At 42.5% G+C, this 23,425-nt stretch overlaps 2 protein-coding genes across 3 annotated transcripts in view; one reads left to right on the top strand and one right to left on the bottom strand.

The window, feature by feature from the left end:
* Nucleotides 1-505: 505 nt before the first annotated feature.
* sufu (suppressor of fused homolog (Drosophila)) overlaps nucleotides 506-23,425 on the bottom strand; it is a 455,419-nt gene continuing 432,499 nt past the window's right edge. The window contains exon 13 of one of the 2 annotated variants that reach the window (XR_008078682.1): nucleotides 506-544. The gene's annotated coding sequence lies outside the window, so the exon portion shown is untranslated. Of the gene's footprint in view, nucleotides 545-612; nucleotides 641-23,425 lie in introns of those variants that run through there. The other variant, XR_008078683.1, reaches the window with a different exon arrangement.
* On the top strand, nucleotides 14,261-14,659 carry LOC127909378 (sericin-1-like). The gene has a single exon (XM_052470423.1). The coding sequence runs from the start codon at nucleotides 14,261-14,263 to the stop codon at nucleotides 14,657-14,659; it is 399 nt and encodes a 132-aa protein (XP_052326383.1).

Raw genomic sequence — 23,425 nt, forward strand, 5'->3', positions numbered from 1 at the left:
AGCTTGCTCCCAACGTGCTGATAAATTGCTGTGGACTTGACTCAGCCACACACACACACACACACACACACACACACACACACACACACACACACACACACACACACACACACACACACACACACACACACACACACACACACACACACACACACACACACACACACACACACACACACACACACAGGAACACTAACCTGCCAGCCTCCTCTCTCTTATCTCTCAGACAGATCAGAGACATGGCACAGAGCATCTGGACTGGAGAGGGAGGAAGAGAGAGATGTGGAGGGGCCACAGTGTCTCCTGACCCCTCCTGTCTCAGCCTCCAGTATTTATGCTGCAGTAGTTTATGTGTCGGGGGGCTAGGCTCAGTTTGTTATATCTGGAGTACTTCTCCTGTCCTATTCGGTGTCCTGTGTGAATCTAAGTGTGCGTTCTCTAATTCTCTCCTTCTCTCTTTCTTTCTCTCTCTCGGGGGACCTGAGCCCTAGGACCATGCCCCAGGACTACCTGACATGATGACTCCTTGCTGTCCCCAGTCCACCTGGCCATGCTGCTGCTCCAGTTTCAACTGACCTGAGCCCTAGAACCATGCCCCAGGACTACCTGACATGATGACTCCTTGCTGTCCCCAGTCCACCTGGCCATGCTGCTGCTCCAGTTTCAACTGTTCTGCCTTACTATTATTCGACCATGCTGGTCATTTATGAACATTTGAACATCTTGGCCATGTTCTGTTATAATCTCCACCCGGCACAGCCAGAAGAGGACTGGCCACCCCACATTGCCTGGTTCCTCTCTAGGTTTCTTCCTAGGTTTTGGCCTTTCTAGGGAGTTTTTCCTAGCCACTGTGCTTCTACACCTGCATTGCTTGCTGTTTGGGGGTTTAGGCTGGGTTTCTGTACAGCACTTTGACATATCAGCTGATGTATGAAGGGATATATAAATACATTTGATTTGATTTGAGATGTGGGGAGTGAGAACATCAGAAAGAAAGAAAGATGGAGGTAGAGAGGAAAGGAAAGAGTTGATGCCAGTGTCAGTGTGTGAGAAGAGAATTAGAGTCATGCAACAGCAGAGAATACCAGTTCATTTGAAACTCAGAGAACAGCAGAGCAGAGTTTATATTCTATTCATTGTTCCATTCTATCTTTAGAAAGCCTGTCTGAGTGGAGTGGGAGAACTGAGACATGAAGCACACACACAAACCTCTCAAGCATTTCTGCATGCACACGTGCACCAACACGCACTAGTCCTTGGACATAGTGGCTTCTGGTACCTCCAGCTTACTTCCTATGATTGTTGAACAAACCATGAATATACTTGTATCCTTTAAGTCTCTCGCAACAGACTGCAGATGAGATTTGGTTCTGGGTTCCTAGAATATCTATCCTTTATGGTGCTGTAAGAAACACATAAAAATATATATTGTATACACATCCGGACAAGTCTTTTTATAGTATTTATGTCAGTTTAGCTGCTAGCTGGGGCATTATCAGGCTGGCTGGCAGATTAGTGCCTGTGTGTGTGTGGCTCTTTGAATGATGAGCATTGACAAGATCAGAGAGATCAGAGGGCACCAGACTACAAAGTCACAATTTACATTTTATGATCACAGAGTATTGAGTGAGGGGGTCCAGACAACTTGACACACACACACACACACACACACACACACACACACACACACACACACACACACACACACACACACACACACACACACACACACACACACACACACACACACACACACACACACACACACACACACATACACGCATGCACACACGCAACACGAGGCTGCTGAGGGGAGGATGGCTCATAATAATGTCTGGAATGTAATGGTATCAAACACATTTATGCCTTTTCAGACATTACTACGAGCCTGTCCTCCCCAATCAATGTGCCACCAGCCTCCTGTGACACACGCACACCCTCTATGTGTCTTACTGAGCACGGTTACATGCACACAATACAATTATTATTGCGGATAGTTAATTTAATATAATAGTTTATTTAAAACGTTATCATGCTTTTTAAGGACAACAATTTCCCAGTAATCCTGTTTACATGAACGCCTCTGAAATCAGGCTACCTGATGGGACTTTTGTTAATGCAGAAAATTCTATCACAGTGACCATGTTATTTTTGCGAAGTCCATTTGATTCGGACATACAGTATAAAGTTTCTATGTGAAAACCATTTGTAAGTTGCATACTTTCAGTATTTCCGAACTCACGTCACTCATGAAAAAGAGGGAGGTTTGTGCTACCAGTGCTGACACATGCGCAGAACAAATACACCACTGGAATGCCGATTAAGCTGTTTACTTGTCCTAATAATTTTTAAAAATTGCTCAGAAAACCAGGTATTTTAATCGGCGTATGCTTACTTTGATTTTGACCTTCCGCTGATTAAGATAAGCAGAGTAAGGTATTTACATTACTATTTCCATACTCGGCCTACTGCCATAATCAGTTTAATTTTGTTTGATTTGATTTAATATCTAATTATTAGTGTGCATGTAAACATACTCTTTCCCTCATCCACTACCACCCTCAACTGAGTATATGTCCAATTCAAACCATAAACAGACTTCTAGTCTAATGCAGTGTTCATATAAGCAAATGTCTCCTCTCCTTTTTAAAGTAATTTGCTCATTGGAAAGTGAGAAAGCAACAGTATCCTTAGTTCCCTTTTCTGTTCTAACTTATAAACAACAAAAAGTTGCATGTCCTGGTGTCACCTACAGTTGAAATTGGAAGTTTACATACACTTAGGTTGGAGTCATTGAAACTTGTTTTTCAAACACTCTACAAACCTCTTATGGATAGGGGAGACGGTACTGGCCAATTGCTGGGGGAAATGCCAGATTCAAATAAAATGCTATAAAATTCTAACTTTCATTAAATCACACATGTAATATACTCAATTAAAGCTACACTCGTTGTGAATCCAGCCAACATGTCAGATTTTTTACATGCTTTTCAGCGAAAGCATAAGAAGCTATTATCTGATAGCCTGGAACATCTGCACTAGGAGTAAACAAAGGAGCCAGCATAGCAGGCGCTACACAAAATGCTGAAATAAAATATAAAACATGCATTTGACGAGCTTCTTTTGTTGCCACTCCAATATGTCCCATAAATATCACAATTGGTCCTTTTGTTCGATTAATTCCGTCCATATATATTGAAAATGTCCATTTATAAAGCGCGTTTGATCCAGAAAAAAACAGCTTACAAAAAGCAACGTCACTAAAAAATATTTAAAAAGTTGCCTATAAACTTTGCCAAAATATTTCAAACTACTTTTGTAATACAACGTTAGGTATTTTTAAACGTTAATAATCGATCAAATTGTAGATGGGGCAATCTGTATTCAATACAGGAATGAAAAGAAACCAGCACTGCTTTTCACATCTTGCGCAACTCACAAAGGTGTCCCCAGTTCCGAGTTGGCCTACTTCTTCATAGCACAAAGGAATAACCTCAACCATATTTCAAAGAATGGCGACATCGTGTGGAAGCGGTAGGAACTGAAAATAGGTTCCTATTAAATATCCAATGGCAAAGACAATATAGTGAACAGAGAGGGGGGAATGCCTGCTACATAAGTTCTGTTATACTCACAGACATGAATCAAACAGTTTTAGAAACTTCAGAGTGTTTTCTTTCCAGATCTATGAATAATATGCATATATTATATTCTTGGCATGAGTAACAGGAAGTTGAAATTGGGCACGCTATTTATCCAAAAGTGAAAATTCTGCCCCCTAGTTTTAAGAGGTTTTAACAAACTATAGTCGGACAAACCAGGACAAACTAGGTGTAATAAGTGTGGTGACAGTCGGGATGAAAGTTCAGGGAGTGAGTATTTTAATAAATTAAAGAACTAATGAACACGAAACACAAACAACGCACCGACATGAAAACAGAGCCAATAACACCAAAGGAAAGAACCAAGGTGAGTGACAGATATAGGGAAGATAATCAAGGAGGTGATGGAGACGATGGTGACAGGTGTGCGGGATAATCAGCAGTCTGATGACTGAGGCCGGAAAGCCTGAGGCTGGAAAGGGAGTATACAGTTGAAGTTGGAAGTTTACATACACCTTAGCCAAAAACATTTAAACTCAGTTTTTCACAATTCCTGACATTTAATCATAGGAAAAATCCCCTGTCTTAGGTCAGTTAGGATCACCACTTTATTATAAGAATGTGAAATGTCAGAATAATACTAGAGAGAATGATTTATTTCAGCTTTTATTTCTTTCATCACATTCCCAGTAGGTCAGAAGTTTAAATACACTCAATTAGTATTTGATTTGGCATGACCTTTATTTGGCATTGCCTTTAAATTGTTTAACTTGGGTCAAACGTTTTGGGTAGCCTTCCACAAGCTTCCCACAATAAGTTGGGTGAATTTTGGCCCATTTCTCCTGACAGAGCTGGTGTAACTGAGTCAGGTTTGTAGGCCTCCTTGCTCACACACGCTTTTTCAGTTCTGCCCACACATTTTGTTTAGGATTGAGGTCAGGGCTTTGTGATGGCCACTCCAATACATTGACTTGGTTGTCCTTAAGCCATTTTGCCACAACTTTGGAAGTATGCTTGGGGTCATTGTCCATTTGGAAGACCCATTTACGACCAAGCATTAACCTTCTGACTGATGGCTTGAGATGTTGCTTCAAAATATCCACAGCAAAGTAACGTCACAACATGATGCTGCCACCCGCGTGCTTCACGGTTGCGATGGCGTTCTTCAGCTTGCAAGCCTCCCCCTTTTTCCTCCAAACATAATGATGGTCATTATAGCCAAACAGTTCTATTTTTGTTTCATCAGACCAGAGGACATTTCTCCAAAAAATCTTTGTCCCCATGTGCAGTTGCAAACCGTAGTCGCTCTTTTTTATGGCGGTTTTGGAGCAGTGGCTTCAACCTTGCTGAGCGGCCTTTCAGGTTATGTTGATATAGGACTTATTTTTACTGTGGATATAGATACCTTTGTACCAGTTTTCTCCAGCATCTTCACAAGGTCCTTTGCTGTTGTCCTGGGATAGATTTGCACTTTTCGCGTCAAAGTACGTTCATCTCTAGGAGACAGAACGCGTCTCCTTCCTTAGCGGTATGACGGCTGTGTGGTCCCATGGTGTTTATACTTGCGTACCATTGTTTGCACAAATGAACGTGGTACCTTCAGATGCTTGAAAATTGCTCCCAAGGATGTACCAGACTTGTGGAGGTCTACAATTTCTTTCTGAGGTCTTGGCTGATTTATTTTGATTTTCCCATGAAAGCAAAGTGGCACTGAGTTTGAAGGTAGGCCTTGAAATATATCCGCAAAGAAGCCTTTAGAAGCCTATCAGAAGCTTCTAAAGCCATGACATAATTTTCTGGAATTGTCCAAGCTGTTTGAAGGCACAGTCAACACGGTGTATGTAAACTTCTGACCCACTGGAATTGAGATACAGTGAAATCATCTGTCTGTAAATAATTGTTGGGAAAATTCACTCGTGTCATGCACAAAGTAGATGTCCAAACTATAGTTTGTTAACAAGACATTTGTGGAGTGGTTGAAAAACGAGTTTTTGTGTATGTAAACTTCTGACTTCAACTGTAACTAAATGATAACTGTCACACCCTGATTTGTTTCACCTGTCTTGTGCTTGTCTCCACCCCCACCCAGATGTTGCCTATTTTTACCCATTAACCCGTTTATTTATACCTGCATTTTCTGTTTGTCTGTTGCCAGTTCGTCTTGTCAGGTCTTACAAGCGTGTTTTCCTGTTTAAGAGACTAATTCTCTTATGGCTCCTAAAATATATATCTTAACAAAATATTCTCATCATATTTCATATACAACGTTAAGGATGGAGACTGTCCATGTAGTGTATATACTTTCCCACTTATTTCCTTTATAACACTTAATGGCATCACAAAATAACATCTCATAAGACATTATTTTTCTTTAGATAACCACTTACCATTCCCCACATTCTCTGTTAAGAATATTTCTACAGTCTTCACTTTAGAATATGCTAGATTTTCGGTGGGAAACGTTCTCTGGAGAAAAAGGAACATTCGTGTGTTCATTTGGAAAGGGATGTTCTCTGGATCGCCTTTCCTTTAATTTACGACAGGGTGTGAGCTGTCAACCCTGTAGTAAACCCTGTCATGAGGTAACATACTGATTACAGCTCCCCACTAACTACCGGATCTCACCCTCTTTTCATGTTATTCTCCTCATGCCAGTGGTTCCTGGTCCCCTGGCTGATGCCGTCCTCCTCGACACCCCTGCGCCTCCCTTGGACATTGAGGGGAGTCCCGCCTATGCCGTCAGATCACTCCTGGACTCCCGACGTTGTGTGGGTCGGCTCCAGTACCTGTTGGACTGGGAGGGGTGTGGTGCTGACTTCTGGTGGACGACATTCTAGATCCCAACATCATCCGAGAATTCCACCTTTTCCGTCCGGACCGGCCCACTCCCGGGGCCCTCCTCCTTGCACTCTATTGTATTCAACCCTCAGGTTTTGGTTGTTTCCTTGTCAGAAGTTTCTCTTATTTTGCATTGTTCTATGCTCGTTAATATTAAACTCACTAACTGCACCTGCTTCCTGACTCCCTGCGTCGACGTTACAGTAGCAGAGATACGGCATGGCTGACCCTTTTGAATTATGGCGTGTGGACTGTCTGTGGTACCGTCTTTAGATTATGGAGTGTGTTACCATTTGAATAATGGTATGTTTTGCCGTACGTTTGCTGTCAGTAAAACTGCACGAAAGTGGAACTGAAACTAACCTGGATAGTTAAGCTTAGGCATTAATTCCGAGATTTTGGTCAAATTAGGGTTAACCTTAGACAATAATTCAGAGTGGTCAGGGTTAATATTTGGGATAGGGTTAAACCAAAAACAAATACTAATACAAAACGAGTGACTCGCACTGCGATTGTACTCACTATCATCTGAGCCGTAGCTCGCAGTTAAAGCCCATCCTGAACCCCATCCCCAATGCCCTAGCTCATTGCGAGCCTACGAGATGGCAATAGGCGCTCATGTTTCCCCTAGTGGACGGTATGAAATTGCCATGGAAATATAATGCCAGTCCATGCCATGATTTCACCATTTCAAATATGTCTAAAGACACCATAATCCACTAGACTGGCCTGTTATTTTCACCATCATCAACAGTGTCATAAAGATGGAATAAGCATCTCTGGTGATCATAATATCATATCACAAAACTATAGCTTGGAGCCCTGATTCCCTGCATGGGCTCCTTGTAATGCTTCTGTTAATGGGTCTCACCTAAGATTACATCGTAAAACACATACACAAACACACTCTGATGGCATCCTCTATCCATTCCTCTCCATCAACTGCCCCTCGGTCCCCAAACGACAGCAGAACGTCCAGGCATGACAGATACCCCTGACACTATTAACTATAGACAGAGTTTAGCCTAATCACCTCACAGACATCATCTGAGGAGGGGTGAGGGGAAGGGTCAGGGAGGGGTGGGGTGGGGAGCTGACTCTTTAGATAGAGTTTAATCACCAAGCAGCTCTCTTATCTAATGGGTGAGGGAAGGAGAATGCAGTCATCAGAGCAATCTTTCCTAAAAACAATTATACATCATAGACAGAAGAGTAGGGGTAAGAAGGGAGGAGGTAGGGGTGGAAAGGGTGATGAGGGTGGAGGGAAGGGTGAGAAAAGGCTGTAATGGACCCTTGTCCTCCCCTGTCAAACTGTAACAAGTGTCTAATTTCTGAATAACACTGAAGAATATCAATGGGATGAGAGACAGGGACACACACACATTCACTTTTTCTTCCCCCCACAGAAAGGCATGCACACACACACAACACAGGAGGACTTGATTTTTTTCAATAATAACATCAACGTTCAAACCCAGTGAGTTGCCAGTGGGTATGACTGACATAATGGGACATTATGACAAATGTAGCTGAGCCTGTCCAAACTGAAAACGTTCACTGAAAGTTCACAAGATACATATTCCGGCAAATATCACATAACATTAAATATACAACTTTGATACACATCTCTTTACAACAACCTACCTTTGCCTTTAAACAACCTCTTGGAACTACCCATATCAGATCCGGGAGAATTGTCATCAACTACACTAATTAGCATAGCGCAACGGTCAAAAAATATTACTAGAAAATATTCATATTCATGAAATCACAAGTGAAATATAGTGAAACACAGCTTAGCCTTTTGTTAATCACCCTGCCATCTCAGATTTCGGAATTATGCTTTACAGCCAAAGCAAGACAAGCATTTGTGTAAGTTTATCGATAGCCTAGCATAGCATTATGTCCAGCTAGCAGCAGGAAGCTTGGTCACGAAAATCACAAAAGCAATCAAATTAACTGTTTACCTTTGATGATCTTCGGATGTTTTCACTGACGAGACTCCCAGTTAGACAGCAAATGTTCCTTTTGTTCCATAAAGATTATTTTTATACTCAAAATACCTCCGTTTGTTTGCCACGTTATGTTGAGAAATCCACCGGAAATAGAGGTCACGACAACGCCGAAAAACATTCCAAAATATATCCATAATATATACAGAAACATGGCAAACGTTTTTTATAATCAATCCTCAAGGTGTTTTTCAAATATCTATTCGATAATATATCAACTGGGACAATTGGCTTTTCAGTAGGAGCGAGAGGAAAAATGACTACCTCTGTCTTTTACGCAAGAATCACTGAGAGCTCTCAGCTGGCCACTTACGCAATGTAGTCGTTTACGCTCATTCTTCAACATAAAGGCGTGAAACTACGTCAAAATGCTGTAGACACCTTAGGGAATACGTAGAAAAGGAATCTAGTTGAGATCCCTTTCAATGGCCAACAAGGGTGCATAGGAACACAATGGTTTCAAAATAAGAGGCACTTCCTGATTGGATTTTCCTCAGGGTTTCGCCTGCAATGTCAGTTCTGTTATACTCACAGACAATATTTTTACAGTTTTGGAAACTTTAGAGTGTTTTCTATCCTAAGGTGTCAATTATATGCATATTCTACCATCTGGTCCTGAGGAATAGGCGGTTTACTTTGGGAATGTTATTTTTCCAAAAATAAAAATAGTGCCCCCTAGTTTCAAGAGGTTTTTTAAGGTTGTGAAGTACGATTGTTGATTGTAGAACGTTTTCTAAACGAAGAATAGTTTTCCAAAATGTCCAAAATAAGCATTGTAAGTAACAGCATCAGCAGCAAGCTGGATTCACAGCGTCATTTATAATCATTAAACTCTTTAATTACTTTTTACTAAGTATACATCCTAAATATGTAAAAAGTGTTCCCTTAAGTTTGCTTAAAATAAACACAGTTGACAGTGAGGGGACGTTTTTGTGTGTCAGATATCACCTATCCCTTACTGTCATTGGTAATAGAACAGTGACTGTGTGTGTGTTAACAGATGCATGAGATGCAGAGACCTGGAACTCAACACAATGAGATGATTACTAATAATACAAATGTCCAGTAATAGCAACACCCTTTTCATTACATGTGTCACTGATAGGCAGTTGAGGCAGACCTTACTTCTAACGTGTAAATATGTGTATGAACATAAGATTCAACAACTGAGACATAAACTGAACAAGTTACACAGACTTGTGACTAACAGAAATTGAATAAATGTGTCCCTGAACAAAGGGGGGGTCACAATCAAAAGTAACAGTCAGTATCTGGTGTGGCCATCAGCTGCATTAAGTACTGCAGTGCATCTCCTAATGGACTGCACCATATTTGAGAGATGTGAGATGTTACCCCACTCTTCCACCAAGGCACCTGCAAGTTTCCAGACATTTCTGCGGGGAAAGGCCCTAGCCCTCTGATCCAACAGGTCCCAGACGTGCTCAATGGGATTGAGGTCCGGGCTCTTCGTTGGCCATGGCAGAACACTGACATTCCTGTCATGAAGGAAATCACGCACAGAATGAGCAGTATGGCTGGTGGCATTGTCATGCTGGAGGGTCATGTCAGGATGAGCCTGCAGGAAGGGTACCACATGAGGGAGGAGGATGTCGTCCCTGTAACGCACTGTGTTGAGAATGCCTGCAATGACAACAAGCTCAGTCCAATGATGCTGTGACACACTGTCCCAGACCATTATGGACCCTCCAAATCAATCCCGCTCCAGAGTTCAGGCCTTGGTTTAACACTCATTCCTTCGACGATAAACACGAATCTGACCATCACCCTTGATGAGACAAAACCGTGATTCGTCAGTGAAGAGCACTTTTTGCCAGTCCTGTCTTGTCCATCGACAGTGAGTTTGTGCCCATAGGCGACGTTGTTGCCGGTGATGTCTGATGAGGACCTGCCTTACAACAAGCCTACAAGCCCTCAGTCCATACTCTCTCAGCCTATTGAAAACAGTCTGAACACGGATGGAGGGATTTTGCGTTCCTGGTGTAACTCGGGCAGCTGTTGTTGCAATCCTGTACCTGTCCCACAGGTGTGATGTTCGGATGTACCGATCCTGTGCAGGTGTTGTTACACATGGTCTGCCACTGCAAGGACGATCAGCTGTCCGTCCTGTCTCCCTGTAGCGCTGTCATAGGCGTCTCACAGTGTGTACATTGCAATATATTGCCCTGGCCACATCTGCAGTCTTCATGCCTCCTTGCAGCATGCCTAAGGCATGTTCATGCAGATGAGCAGGGACACTGGGCATCTTTCTTCTGTGTTTTTCAGAGTCAGTAGAAAGGTCTCTTTAGTGTCCTAAGTTTTCATAACTGTGACCTTAATTGGCTACCGTCTGTAAGCTGTTAGTGTCTTAACAACGGTTCCACAGGTGCATGTTCATTAATTGTTTATGGTTCATTGAAGAATAATGGGAAACAGTGTTTAAACCCTTTACAATGAAGATATGTGAAGTTATTTCGATTTTTACAAATTATCTTTGGCACTTGAATAAATTATGCCTCAGGCCGTTTTTAAAAGGATTAGTTGGTATTTAGAGTCAGTCACTCTTTAATATTTAATTGAGAAGGTTTCTAGAAAAGATAGTGATGATGCTAATGAAAAATCTTCTAACGGCTACACAAAGTGGTAGACACGCACACTACGCATACACAGACGGGGAATTCCTGTTGCCTCTTCAGAAAGTTTCCGGAAATACGAATCACTGATGCATTATGTTAATGTATTATGATCAACTTGGGCAAATTAATAAATGTTCATTACATTACGAACTGACCCACACCAGCAGTCATGAGTCATGACCGCAGTTAATTTCCACGTGACCATTGAGTCATGGTATTCTCTTTTTATGCACTTTGGACGTACGTTGGTAGGTCCCAACTCACTAACGACCGTTAGGTCGCTAATGGCCTGCTACTTAATGCTTTATTGTCCCTCTATCACAGGGTTTTCCAAACTCCACAAGGTGTGCACGTTTTGTTTTTTGCTATAGCACCATACAGCATACACTTAAAATCAATCAATCAAATGTATTTATAAAGACCTTTTTACATCTGCCGATGTCACAAAGTGCTATACAGAAACCCAGATGTAGAGCACGGTGGCTAGGAAAAACTCCCCAGAAAGGCAGAAACCTAGGAAGAGACCTAGAGAGGAACCAGGCAATAAGTGGTGGCCAGTTCTCTTCAGGCTCTGCCGGGTGGAGATTATAACAGTACATGGCCAGCAGGGTCATCTATAAACATTTGATTGTGTCTCAATGTAGGCAGCAGCCTCTCTGGGTTAGTTAGTGATTGCTGTTTAGCAGTCTGATGGCCTTGAGATAGAAGCTGTTTTTCGGTCTCAACTTTGATGCACCTGTACTGACTTCGCCTTCTGGATGGAAGCGGTGTGAACAGGCAGTGGCTCGGTGGTGGTTGTCCTTGATGATCCCTTTTCCTGTGACATTGAGTGCTGCAGGTATCATGGAGGGCAGGTAGTTTGCCCCCGGTGATGCATTGTGCAGACTGCAACACCCTCTGGAGAGCCTTGCAGTTGTGGGCAGAGCAGTTGCCGTTCCAGGCAGTGAAACAGCCCGACAGGATGCTCTTGATCTGTAAAAGTTTGTCAGGGTTATGGGCAACAATTTTTTCATCCTCCTGAGTTTGAAGAGGCACTGTTGCGCGTTCTTCACCACACTGTCTGTGTGGGTGGACCATTTCAGTTTGTCTGTGATGTGTACGCCGAAGAACTTAAAACTATCTACCTTCCCTTCGATGTGGATAGGGGGTGCCCCCTCTGCAATTATTAGTCCACAATTATCTCCTTTGTTTTGTTGACATTGAGTGAGAGGTTTTCCTGACACCACAATCTGAGTGTCCTCACCTCCTCCCTGTAGGCTGTCTCGTCATTGTTGGGAATCAAGCTCACTACTGTTGTGTCATCTGCAAACTTGATGATTCAGTTGAAGGCGTGCATGGCCACGCAGTCGTGGGTGAACAGGGAGTACAGGAGGGGGCTGAGCAGGCACTCTTGTGAGGCCCCAGTGTTGAGGGTCAGTGTGGAATGTTGGTTCCTACCTTCACCACCTGGGGGTGGCCCATCAATGTCCAGGACCCAATTGCACAGGGTGGAGTTGAGACCCAGGGCCTCCAGCTTGATGATGAGTTTGGAGGGTACTATGGTGTTCAATGCTGAGGTGTAGTCAATGAACAGCAGCATTCTTATATAGGTATTCCTTGTCCAGATGGGATAGGGCAGTGTGATGGCGATTGCATCGTCTGTGGACCTGTTGGGGCGGTATGCAAACAGAAGTGGGTCTAGGGTGGCCGGTAAGGTGGAGGTGACTTGACTAGTCTCTCAAAGCACTTCATGATGACAGAAGTGAGTGCTACGGGGCGGTAGTCATTTAGTTCAGTTACCTTTGCCTTCTTGGGAACAGGAACAATGGTGGCCATCTTGAAGCATGTGGGGACAGCAGACTGGGATAGGGAGCGATTGAATATGTCCGTAAATAAACTAGCCAGCTGGTCTGCGCATGCTCTGGGGACGCGGCTAGGGATGCCGTCTGGGCCAGCAGCCTTGCGAGGGTTAACACTTTTAAACGTTTTACTCTGCCACAGAGAAGGAGAGGGGGAGGGCAGCCCTTTTTAGCGGGCTGCGACGGTGGCACTGTATTACCCTCAAAGCTGGCAAAGAAGGTGTTTAGTTTGTCTGGAAGCTTGACGTGGCTGGTTTTCATTTTTGTAGTCTGTGATGTCCTGAAGACCCTTTCGCTTGTTTGATTGCCTTGCGGAGGGAATAACTACACTGTTTATATTCAGCCGTATTCCCAGACTTCTTTCCATGATTAAATGCAGTGTTTCTCGCTTTCAGTTTTGCACAAATGCCGCCATCCATCCACGGTTTCTGTATAGGGCAGATTTTAATAATCACGGTGGTTACAACCTCTCCAGTGCATTTCCTTATAAACTCACAGAGTCAGCGTATAGTTCGATGATGTTCTCTGAGGCTGACCGGAACATATCCCAGACCGCGTGATAAAAACAATCTTGAAGCGAGGATTCCGATTGGTCAGACCAGAATTTAATGGTTCTTATTACCAAAGATAATAAGAGGAGACCAGATGAGTTTGGTCTGTTTATAGTATGCATTTTGAAGGGGGTGTATTGTCTACAATCATCCACTGCCCTTCATTCACTTCCGGAAGTTTGCCTGAAAGATGAGTGAACCATTCCTTCACCTCATTATGACATCTTTGGTCTGACAGATTATGTAACACCCAGAATGCATTGGCGCCGCACGCTGGCAAATAGCTTTGCTCATTATAATCAGTACAACCTTCAAAAAAGTATTTTACACACATCATAGGTGTCCAATACAACATATGCAATAATCGGAATGCATTATGTCACCAGTACTTGAAAACATGTGAATACAACTGTAAATACCTTATGCTCCATACATACATACTGTACAGTAGAAATGACAACACGATATTGTCACGTGTGCTCCCTCTCCGGCCTCTAGGTCACCAGGCTGCTCGTTATGGCACGCACCTGCGCGTCATCAGACTCACCTGGACTCCATCACTTCCCTGATTACCTTCCTTATACATGTCACTCCCTTTTGTTCCTTCCCCAGGAGTCATTGTTTCTGTTTCAGTTTCATGTCTGTGCTTTGTTCGTGTTTCTTGTTTTGTTTCATTTATTGATTAAATCACTCATCCTGAACTTGCTTCCTGACTCTCAGCGCACATTACAGAATGACGCCTCAACTAAGGGAAGCATCAGGGAGTGTCTTTTTGTTTCGGTGGGAATGACCTCGGGTCCGGGAGCCGCTACAGGCTCTCATGCCTCAGACAGATCAACAAACTCCCCTGCCTCCGCCGGTTCGTCAGGCTCTCATGCTTCAGCTGGATCGCCAGGCTCCCCTGCTACAGCCGGCTCATCAGGCTTTCATGCCTTCACCGGATCGCCAGGCTCCCCTGCTTCCACCGGATCATCAGGCTCTCATGCCTCAGCCGGATCGCCATGCTCCCCCACCTCAGCAGGACTGTCAGTTTCCTGCTCCCCAGCCGGTGACATGTTCCAGCGCATCAGCAGAGGTGACCAGTCCGCTCCTGATCCTCGGGATCTCCCTTTGGTTGGCGTCCTGCGGCTGGAGCCGCGCGTCGGGGAGGTGTTACTGTCACGTAACACCTCCCTAGGTCCCTAGGTCACCAGGCTGCTCATTATGGCACACACCTGTCACCATCGTTACGCGCACCTCCCCTATATATGTCACTCCCTTTGGTTCCTTCCCCAAGAGTCATTGTTTGTTTCAGTTTGTGCATTGTTTGTGTTTCTTGTTTCGTTTATTGATTAATTCACGCGCTCTCTTAACTTGCTTCCCGACTTTCAGCACACATCGTTACAGATATACAGAAAATAAGGAACTTACTTTATAGGAACGCACACATATCAAGTTATTATTTGTAAGGAAAACAATATGGATGGCAAAGCGAGCGCCAGCAAGAAAATACACAAATATATGCATACTTGATCTGTGCAAACATAAGTAAAGTGAGGTGGGCTCTCCTGCAATGCTGAAATTGGCTAATTCTATGTGAATTAATGAGGAGGCGGAACACACCTCAATTCAAACTGTTGTTAGAAAATACAACTTGTTAGAAATTGACAAGTTGAGAAACAGCCTATAGATAATTAGCAGGCAGCGCGTGTTTACTGTCCTGTTGCGTATTAATCACATTTTGGAACAGTGACTGCATTCTGACATCACGTGCATGAAACATCTCATGCTGGGGCAGCCATTAGAGATATTTGGAACTCACGACTGAATAGGTTGAGGACAGTATGACAAAGTAACTGTAACTCTGAAAGTGTACGCATCCTATGTATCAAGTTTACATCTAAATGTATAAAATATATTATTAAATATGAAAATAATTTTGTGAAGATAGCAATGTGATTTTAGCCTTCTAAATTAGATAATTGCTTTTCATTTCAACTTGTGCCCACTCAGTAGCCATGCCCCAAGTGAGCTCAGAGTTTGTCAAAATTACAGAATGCCCCCTTAGCACAGAGTGCTTAAAAGAACTCGCTAAGAATGAACATACAGACCAAAAATAGTGAGGCCGTGGTCCACATGTTGAAATGGTTAGAAACGTAGTACTGAGACCAGCCTGACATACAGCGTGAACTGAACATTACGAAATGGTTTAAACTCTACAGACCAGAAAACGTGGGACGGTAGTCTATATGTTTGAAGTGGTGAAACTCTGAAGATAACCTCACCTAGGAGACCAGAAACATTCAGTCTGCATTCTGTGGATGTACAAAATGCTCCTAGAACTAAAAGACACAAGGTAGGAAGGAAGAAATCCTCCCAGACAACTGTTGGTACATCTGAAGTATCTATTCTATCATCATTAGTCATTTAGGTCAACATTGGATCATTCAGAGATCCTCACTGAACTTCTGGAGAGAGTTTGCTGCACTGAAAGTACAGGGGCTGAATAATTTAGCACGCCAAATTTTTCAGTTTTTCAGTTTGTTAAAAAAGTTTGAAATATCCAAAAAATGTCGTTCCACTTCATGATTGTGTCCCACTTGTTGTTGATTCTTCACAAAAAAATACAGTTTTATATCTTTATGTTTGAAGCCTGAAATGTGGCAAAAGGTCGCAAAGTTCAAGGGGGGCGAATACTTTCGCAAGGCACTGTATTGCATATCTAATTCGAATGAGAGGTGGTTTGGGTGCTAAGTATTCTGGATACTGTGAGCGTAGTTTCCAAATGTATGTATGGTAAGCTGACTCTCTTTGTCTCTCCTATCTTAATTGCTATATTGTAATTATTTCGCCACTATGGCCTATTTATTGCCTTATACCTACCTCCCTTATCCTACCTCATTTGCACACACTGTATATAGACGTTTTCTGTTGTATTATTGACTGTGTGTTCGTTTATTCCATGTGTAACTGTGTTGTTGTTGGTGTTGCACTGCTTTGCTTTATCTTGGCCAGGTTGCAGTTGTAAAAGATAACTTGTCCTCAACTAGCCTACCTCGTTAAATTAAGGTGAAATAAAATAAAATAAATAAAACATCTTTCCCCACCCCCTTTCCATTGTGTAATAAGCCATCACATTGTGTCCACTAGGGACCTTTATATCATGTAAGTGTGTATGTGCATTCTGTGTTATAGTATTTTGGTTAGTTAGTAAATAAATAATTAAGCCAATTTGTGTATTGCTGATTCATCAGTAAGGGCTAGGGTTCTTGCGGATCCAAGGATTATGCAACGTTCAGAATGAGACTGATGCGGTAGTAATGATTAATGAGTGACTGTTATTGATGTAGCAGATATCTATATATCTTTAGAGTTTAAGTCGGGAGATAGTAACTCATTAAACAACTCTTCCCATGGTACGCCAAATTCCTAATGAGTTAATTGTTACATAATTCATTTAATCGAGTAACAATTAAACATAGTTTTATTAGAAAAATAACAATCATAAGATTAATGATAGTCACGTCATGACCTATGTAACCTTAGGAATATGGTTCATGAAATCAATAACTTGATAAAATCAGATGACATTAATACATTACCCATTTCTGAGACTCACTTAGATAATTCATTTGATAATACAGCAGTAGCAATACAAGGATATAGAAAAGACAGGAATGCTTATGTGGGAGGTATTGCTGTGTATATATTCAGAGCCATATCACTGTAATGCTTAGAGAAGATCTTATGTCAAGTGTTATCAAAGTGTTGCGGCTGCAGGCTCACCTGGCAAATCTAAAGCCTTTTCTTTTGGGGTGTTGCTATAGGCCACCAAGTGCTAACAATATTTGTGAAATGCTTGATAGTGTATGCGATTTAAAAAGAGGTCTACTTTCTTGGGGGCCAGAATACTTCATCAAGATATCCGCTCAAGAGGAAGCTTCTCTCTATAACCAGTGCCTGTAATATAGTTCAGGTTATTAATCAACCTGCCAGGGTGATTACAAACACTATAGGAACAAGATCATTCAAATATATTGATCACATTTCTACTAATACTGTAGGACAGTGACCACCATGCAGTGATCATAATATAGTGGCTATATCCAGGAAAGCCAAAGTTCCAAAAGCTGGGCCTAAATTAGTGTATACGAGTTCATACAAAATATTTTGCTGTGACTCTTATGTGGATAATGTTTAAAAATATTTGTTGGTCTAGTGTGATTAATAAGGAGCATCCAGATACTGCACTTCATGAAATTCATGAAATTGCTTCTACCTGTTAAGAAACTCATTGTTCGAACTGTTAAGGCGCCATGGATTGATGAGGAATTGAAAAACTGTATGGCTGAAAAGATGAGGCAAAAGGAGTGGCTAATAAGTCTGATTGCAAATTGAGAAATGATATGACTAAACTCAACAAAAAGATGCAGAAACTGTATTATGAAGCCAAGATCAATGATATAAAGAACTTTGGTGTACTTTAAATGAAATGATAGGGAGAAAGACAAATTCAACTCCTTCTCTCACCGAATCACAAAACCATTTGATGTTGCCAATTCTTTTAATGAGTACTTTACTGGCAAAGTGGGCAAACTTAGGCAGGAAATGCTAACAATGAACTGTGAGCCATTGTACACTTGTATATAATAATAATAATAATGAAAGACAAAATACTTCACAATTTACTTACATTTTAAAACATTAACATGGAGTGTGTGTGTGTGTGCATCTACTAGTTACAATGAAGAGCAAGACATGGAACTCTCTTCTGGACCACCTGCAGCTTAATTAGGTATTTCTTTGCAGTACTTGACCATATGACTGGACAATAATTAAGATTAGATATAACTAGAGCTTGCAGGACTTGCATTGTGGAGTGTGGTGTCAAAAAATAATTCTTCCAATCTTTACAATCACTAAATCTACAGTTGAAGTCAGAAGTTTTACATCCCCCCTTAGGCAAATACATTTAAACTTGGTTCTTCACAATTCATGACATTTAATCCTAGTAAAAATTCCCTGTATTAGGTCAGTTAGGATCACCACTTTTTTTTAAGAATGTTAAATGTCAGAATAATAGTAGAGAGAAGGATTTATTTCAGCTTTTATTTCTTTCATCACATTCCCCGTGGGTCAGAAGTTTGCATACACTCGATAAGTATTTGATTTGGCATAACCTTTATTTGGCATTGCCTTTAAATGGTTTAACTTGGGTCAAACGTTTCAGGTAATCTTCCACAAGCTTGCCACAAACAAGTTGGGTGAATTTTGGCCCATTCCTCCTGACAGAGCTGGTGTAACTGAGTTAGGTTTGTAGGCCTCCTTGCTCGCACACACTTTTTCAGCTCTGCCCACAAATTTAGCATAGGATTGAGGTCAGAGCTTTGTGATGGACCCTTCAATACCTTGACTTTGTTGTCCTTAAGCCATTTTGCCAGAACTTTGGAAGCATGCTTGGGGTCATCGTCCATTTGGAAGACCCATTTGCGACCAAGCTTTAACTTCCTGACTGATGTCTTGAGATGTTGCTTCAATATATCCACATAATTTTCCCTTCCTCATGATGCCATCTATTTTGTGAAGTGCACCAGTCCCTCCTGCAGCAAAGCACCCCCACAACATGATGCTGCCACCCCCGTGCTTCATGGTTGGGATGGTGTTCTTCGGCTTTCAAGCCTCTCCCTTTTTCCTCGAAACATAACGATGGTCATTATGGCCAAACACTTCTATTTTTGTTTCATCAGACCAGAGGACATCTACGATCTTTGTCCCCATGTGCAGTTGCAAACCATAGTCTGGCTTTTTTATGGAGGTTTTGGAGCAGTGGCACCTTCCTTGCTGAGCGGCCTTTCAGGTTATGTCGATATAGGACTCTGTGGATACTGTGGATATAGATACCTTTGTACCTGTTTTCTCCAGCATCTTCACAAGGTCCTTTGCTGTTATGGGATTGATTTGCACTTTTTGCGTCAAAGTGCATTCATCTCTAGGAGACAGAACGCGTCTCCTTCCTGAGTGTGTGGTCCCATGGTGTTTATATTTGCGTACCATTGTTTGTACAGATGAACGTGGTACCTTCAAATGCTTGCAAATTGCTCCCAAGGATGAACCAGACTTGTGGAGGTCAACAATTATTTTCTGAGGTCATGGCTGATTTATTTTGATTTCCCATGATGTCAAGCAAAGAAGCACTGAGTTTGAAGGTAGGCCTTGAAATATATCCACAGGTACACCTCCAATTGACTCAAATTATGTCAATTAGCCTATTATAAGCTTCCAAAGACATGGAATCATTTTCTGGAATTTTCCAAGCTGTTTGAAGGCACAGTCAACTTAGTGTATGTAAACCTCTGACCCACTGGAATTGTGATACAGTGAAATAATCTGTCTGTAAACAATTGTTGGAAAAATTACTTGTCATGCACTTGCCAAACTACAGTTTGTTAACAAGACTTCAGATGACTAAACTCAACAAACTCAACAGACAGCTGGCACTGCGATGCCTTAGTCTTAGACTGCTGCGCCACTCAGGGGTTGTACAACATGACCGGTCGGGAGTAGACTACAGTAAGAACAAAATAATCCTAACATTTCCACATCCTATTTGTAGTCTAAGTTTCTCTTAGAATAAAAACCTTAGTAACAACAGTCTTGTACAATTTATCTGTTTCTATTTAGCTTTATGTTGCCTATTCATTGTCAGTTGGAGACACAGAAGCGCCTTGGGACCCAAAAGCATAATCAGTGCTCTAACTAAGTCCCACAGCATAATTGCAAAACTCTGCTGCAGAGGATAAGTTCATTAGAGTTAGCTGCACCTCAGATTGCAGCCCAAATAAATGCTTCACAGAGTTCAAGTAAGAGACACATCTCAACATCAACTGTTCAGAGGAGACTGCGTGAATCAGGCCTTCATGGTCGAATTGCTGCGAAGAAACCACTACTAAAGGACACCAATAATAATAAGAGACTTGCTTGGGCAAAGAAACATGAGCAATGGACATTAGACCAGTGGAAATCTGTCCTTTGGTCTGATGAGTCCAAATTTGAGATTTTTGGTTCTAACCACGGTGTCTTTGTGAGACACAGAGTAGGTGAACGGATGATCTCCGCGTGTGTGGTTCCCACCGTGAAGCATGGAGGAGCAGGTTTGATGGTGTGGGAGTGCTTTGCTGGTGACACTGTCAGTGATTTGTTTAGAATTCAAGGCACACTTAACTAGCATGGCTATTACAGCATTCTGCAGCGATATTTGTTTTTCAACTGTGTGAGTGCTATTTGATCAAGAAGTAGAGTGATGGAGTGCTGCATCAGATGACCTGGCCTCCACAATCACCTGACCTCAACCCAATTGAGATGGTTTTGGATGAGTTTGAGTAAAGGAAAGCAGTCAAGAAGTGCTCAACATGTGTGGGAACTCCTTCAAGACTGTTGGAAAAGCATTCCAGGTGAAACTGGTTGAGAGAATGCCAAGAGTGTACAAAGCTGACATCAAGGCAAAGCGTTGCTACTTTGAAGATTCTCAAATATAAAATATATTTTGATTTGTTTAACACTTTTTTTGGTTACCATATGTGTTATTTCATAGTTTTGATGTCTTCGCTATTATTCTGCAATGTAGCAAATAGTAAAAATAACCCTTGAAAAACCCTTGAATGAGTAGGTGTGTCCAGACTATTGACTGGTACTGCATGCTTTGATTACTAAGGTTTCCCAAATAACTCTAAATCTAGCATATAGGTGGCCATTTGATTAATTGTTCAGCAGTCTTATGGCTTGAAGGTAACGCCTTTTGGTCCTAGACTTGGCACTTGCCGTGCGGTAGCAGAGAGAAAAGTCTATGACTTGGGTGACAGGTGTCTTTCACAATTTTTGACAACTTCCTCTGACACCACCTAGTATATTAGGCCTTGATATCAGGAAGCTTGGTACCAGTGATGCACTGGGCCATACGCACTACCCTTACGGCCTTATGGTCAGATGCCGAGCAGTTATCAGGCCATATCAGGCGGTGATGCAACTGGTCAGGATGCTCTCGATGGGGCACCTGTAGAACTTTTTGAGGATCTGGGGACCCATGCCAAATCTTTTCAGTCTCGTGAAGGAGAAAATGGGTTGTCGTGCCCTCTTCACAACTGTTTTTGGTGTGTTTGGACCATGATAGTTTGTGGGTGATGTGGACATCAAGGAACTTGAAATTCTCGATCCCGGCCCACTTCAGCCATGTCGATGTTAATAGGGGCCTGTTCAGTTGTACAGGAGAGGACTAAGCACAAATACTTGAGGGGCCCCAGTGTTGAGGATTTACGGGGCAGATGTGTTGTTGCCTACCGTTACCACCTGGGGGCAGCCCATCAGGAAGTCCAGGATCCAGTTGCAGAGGGAGATGTTCAGTCCCAGGTTCCTTAGCTTAGTGATGAGCTTTGTGGGCATTATGGTGTTGAACGCTGAGCTGTAGTCAATGAACAGCATTCTCACATAGGTGTTCCTATTGTCCAAGTGGGAATGGGCAGTGTGTAGTGCGGCTGAGATTGCGTCATCTGTGGATCTGTTGGGGCGGTATGCAAATTGGAGTGGGTCTAGGGTTTCCAGCATGATGATGATGTTGTGAGCCATGACCAGTCTTTCTAAGCACTTCATGGCTACCGACGTGAGTTCTACGGGGCGGTAATAATTTAGGCAGCTTACCTTCGTTTTCTTGGGCACAGGGAACTCTGGTGGTCTGTTTGAAACATGTAGTTTTTACAGACTCAGTATGGGCGAGGTTGAAAATGTCAGTGAAGATATTTGCCAGTTGGTCCGCCCATGCTTTTAGTACACGTCCTGGTAATCCATCTGGCCCTGCGGCCTTGTGAATGTTGATCTGTTTAAAGGTCTTCCTCACATCGGCTACGGAGAGCATGATCACACAGACATCAGGAACAGCTGGTGCTCTCATGCATGCTTTAGTGTTGCGTGCCTCGAAGCAAGCATAAAAGGCATTTAGCTTGTCTGGTAGGCTTGCGTCACTGGGCAGCTCGCGGGCGGGTTTCCTTTTGTAGTCCGCAATAGTTTGCAAGCCCTGCCACATCTGACGAGCACCAGAGCCGGTGTAGTAGGATTCAATCTTAGTCCTGTACTGACGCTTTGCCTGTTTGATGGTTCATCTGAAGGCATAGCGGGATTTCTTATAAGTGTTCGGGTTTGTGTCCCACTCCTTGAAAGTGGCAGCTCTAGCCTTTAGCTCTGTGTGGATGTTAACTGTAATCCGTGACTTCTGGTTGGGAAATGTACGTACGGTCACGTTGGGGAAGACGTCGTCAACGCACTTATTGATGAAGCTGGTGACTGAGGTGGTATACTCCTCAATGCCGTTGGATGAATTCCGGAACATATTTCAGTCTGTGCTAGCAAAACAGTCCTGTAGCGTAGCATCCACATCATCTGACCACTTTTGTATTGAGCGAGTCACTGGTACTTTGTGCTTTAGTTTTTGCTTGTAAGCAGGAATCAGAAGGATAGAGTTATGGTCAGATTTACCAAATGGAGGGCGAGGCAGAAGTTTGTATGTGTCTCTGTGTGTGGAGTAAAGGTGGTCTAGAAGTTTTTTTCCTCTGGTTGCACATGTAACATGCTGGTAGAAATGAAGGCAAACGGATTTAATTTGCCTGCATTAAAATCCCCAGCCACTATAAGTGCCTCCTTCTGGAATAGCATTTTGTTGTTTGCTTATGGCCTTATACATCTCGTTGAGTGCGCTCTAAGTGCAAGCATCGGTCTCTGGTGGTATATAAACGGCTATGAATAATATAGATTTGAACTCTCATGGTAGATAGTGTGGTCTACAGCTTATCATGAGGTGTTCTCGATCAATACCTCGAGACTTATTTAATATTAGACATCGCGCACCAGCAGTTATTGACAAATTGACACACACCCCCGCCCCTCGTCTTACCAGACATAGCTGCTCTGTCCTCCCGATGCACAGAG

The sequence above is a fragment of the Oncorhynchus keta genome, chromosome 2, assembly GCF_023373465.1.
Source record: "Oncorhynchus keta strain PuntledgeMale-10-30-2019 chromosome 2, Oket_V2, whole genome shotgun sequence".
Classification (NCBI taxonomy): domain Eukaryota; kingdom Metazoa; phylum Chordata; class Actinopteri; order Salmoniformes; family Salmonidae; genus Oncorhynchus; species Oncorhynchus keta.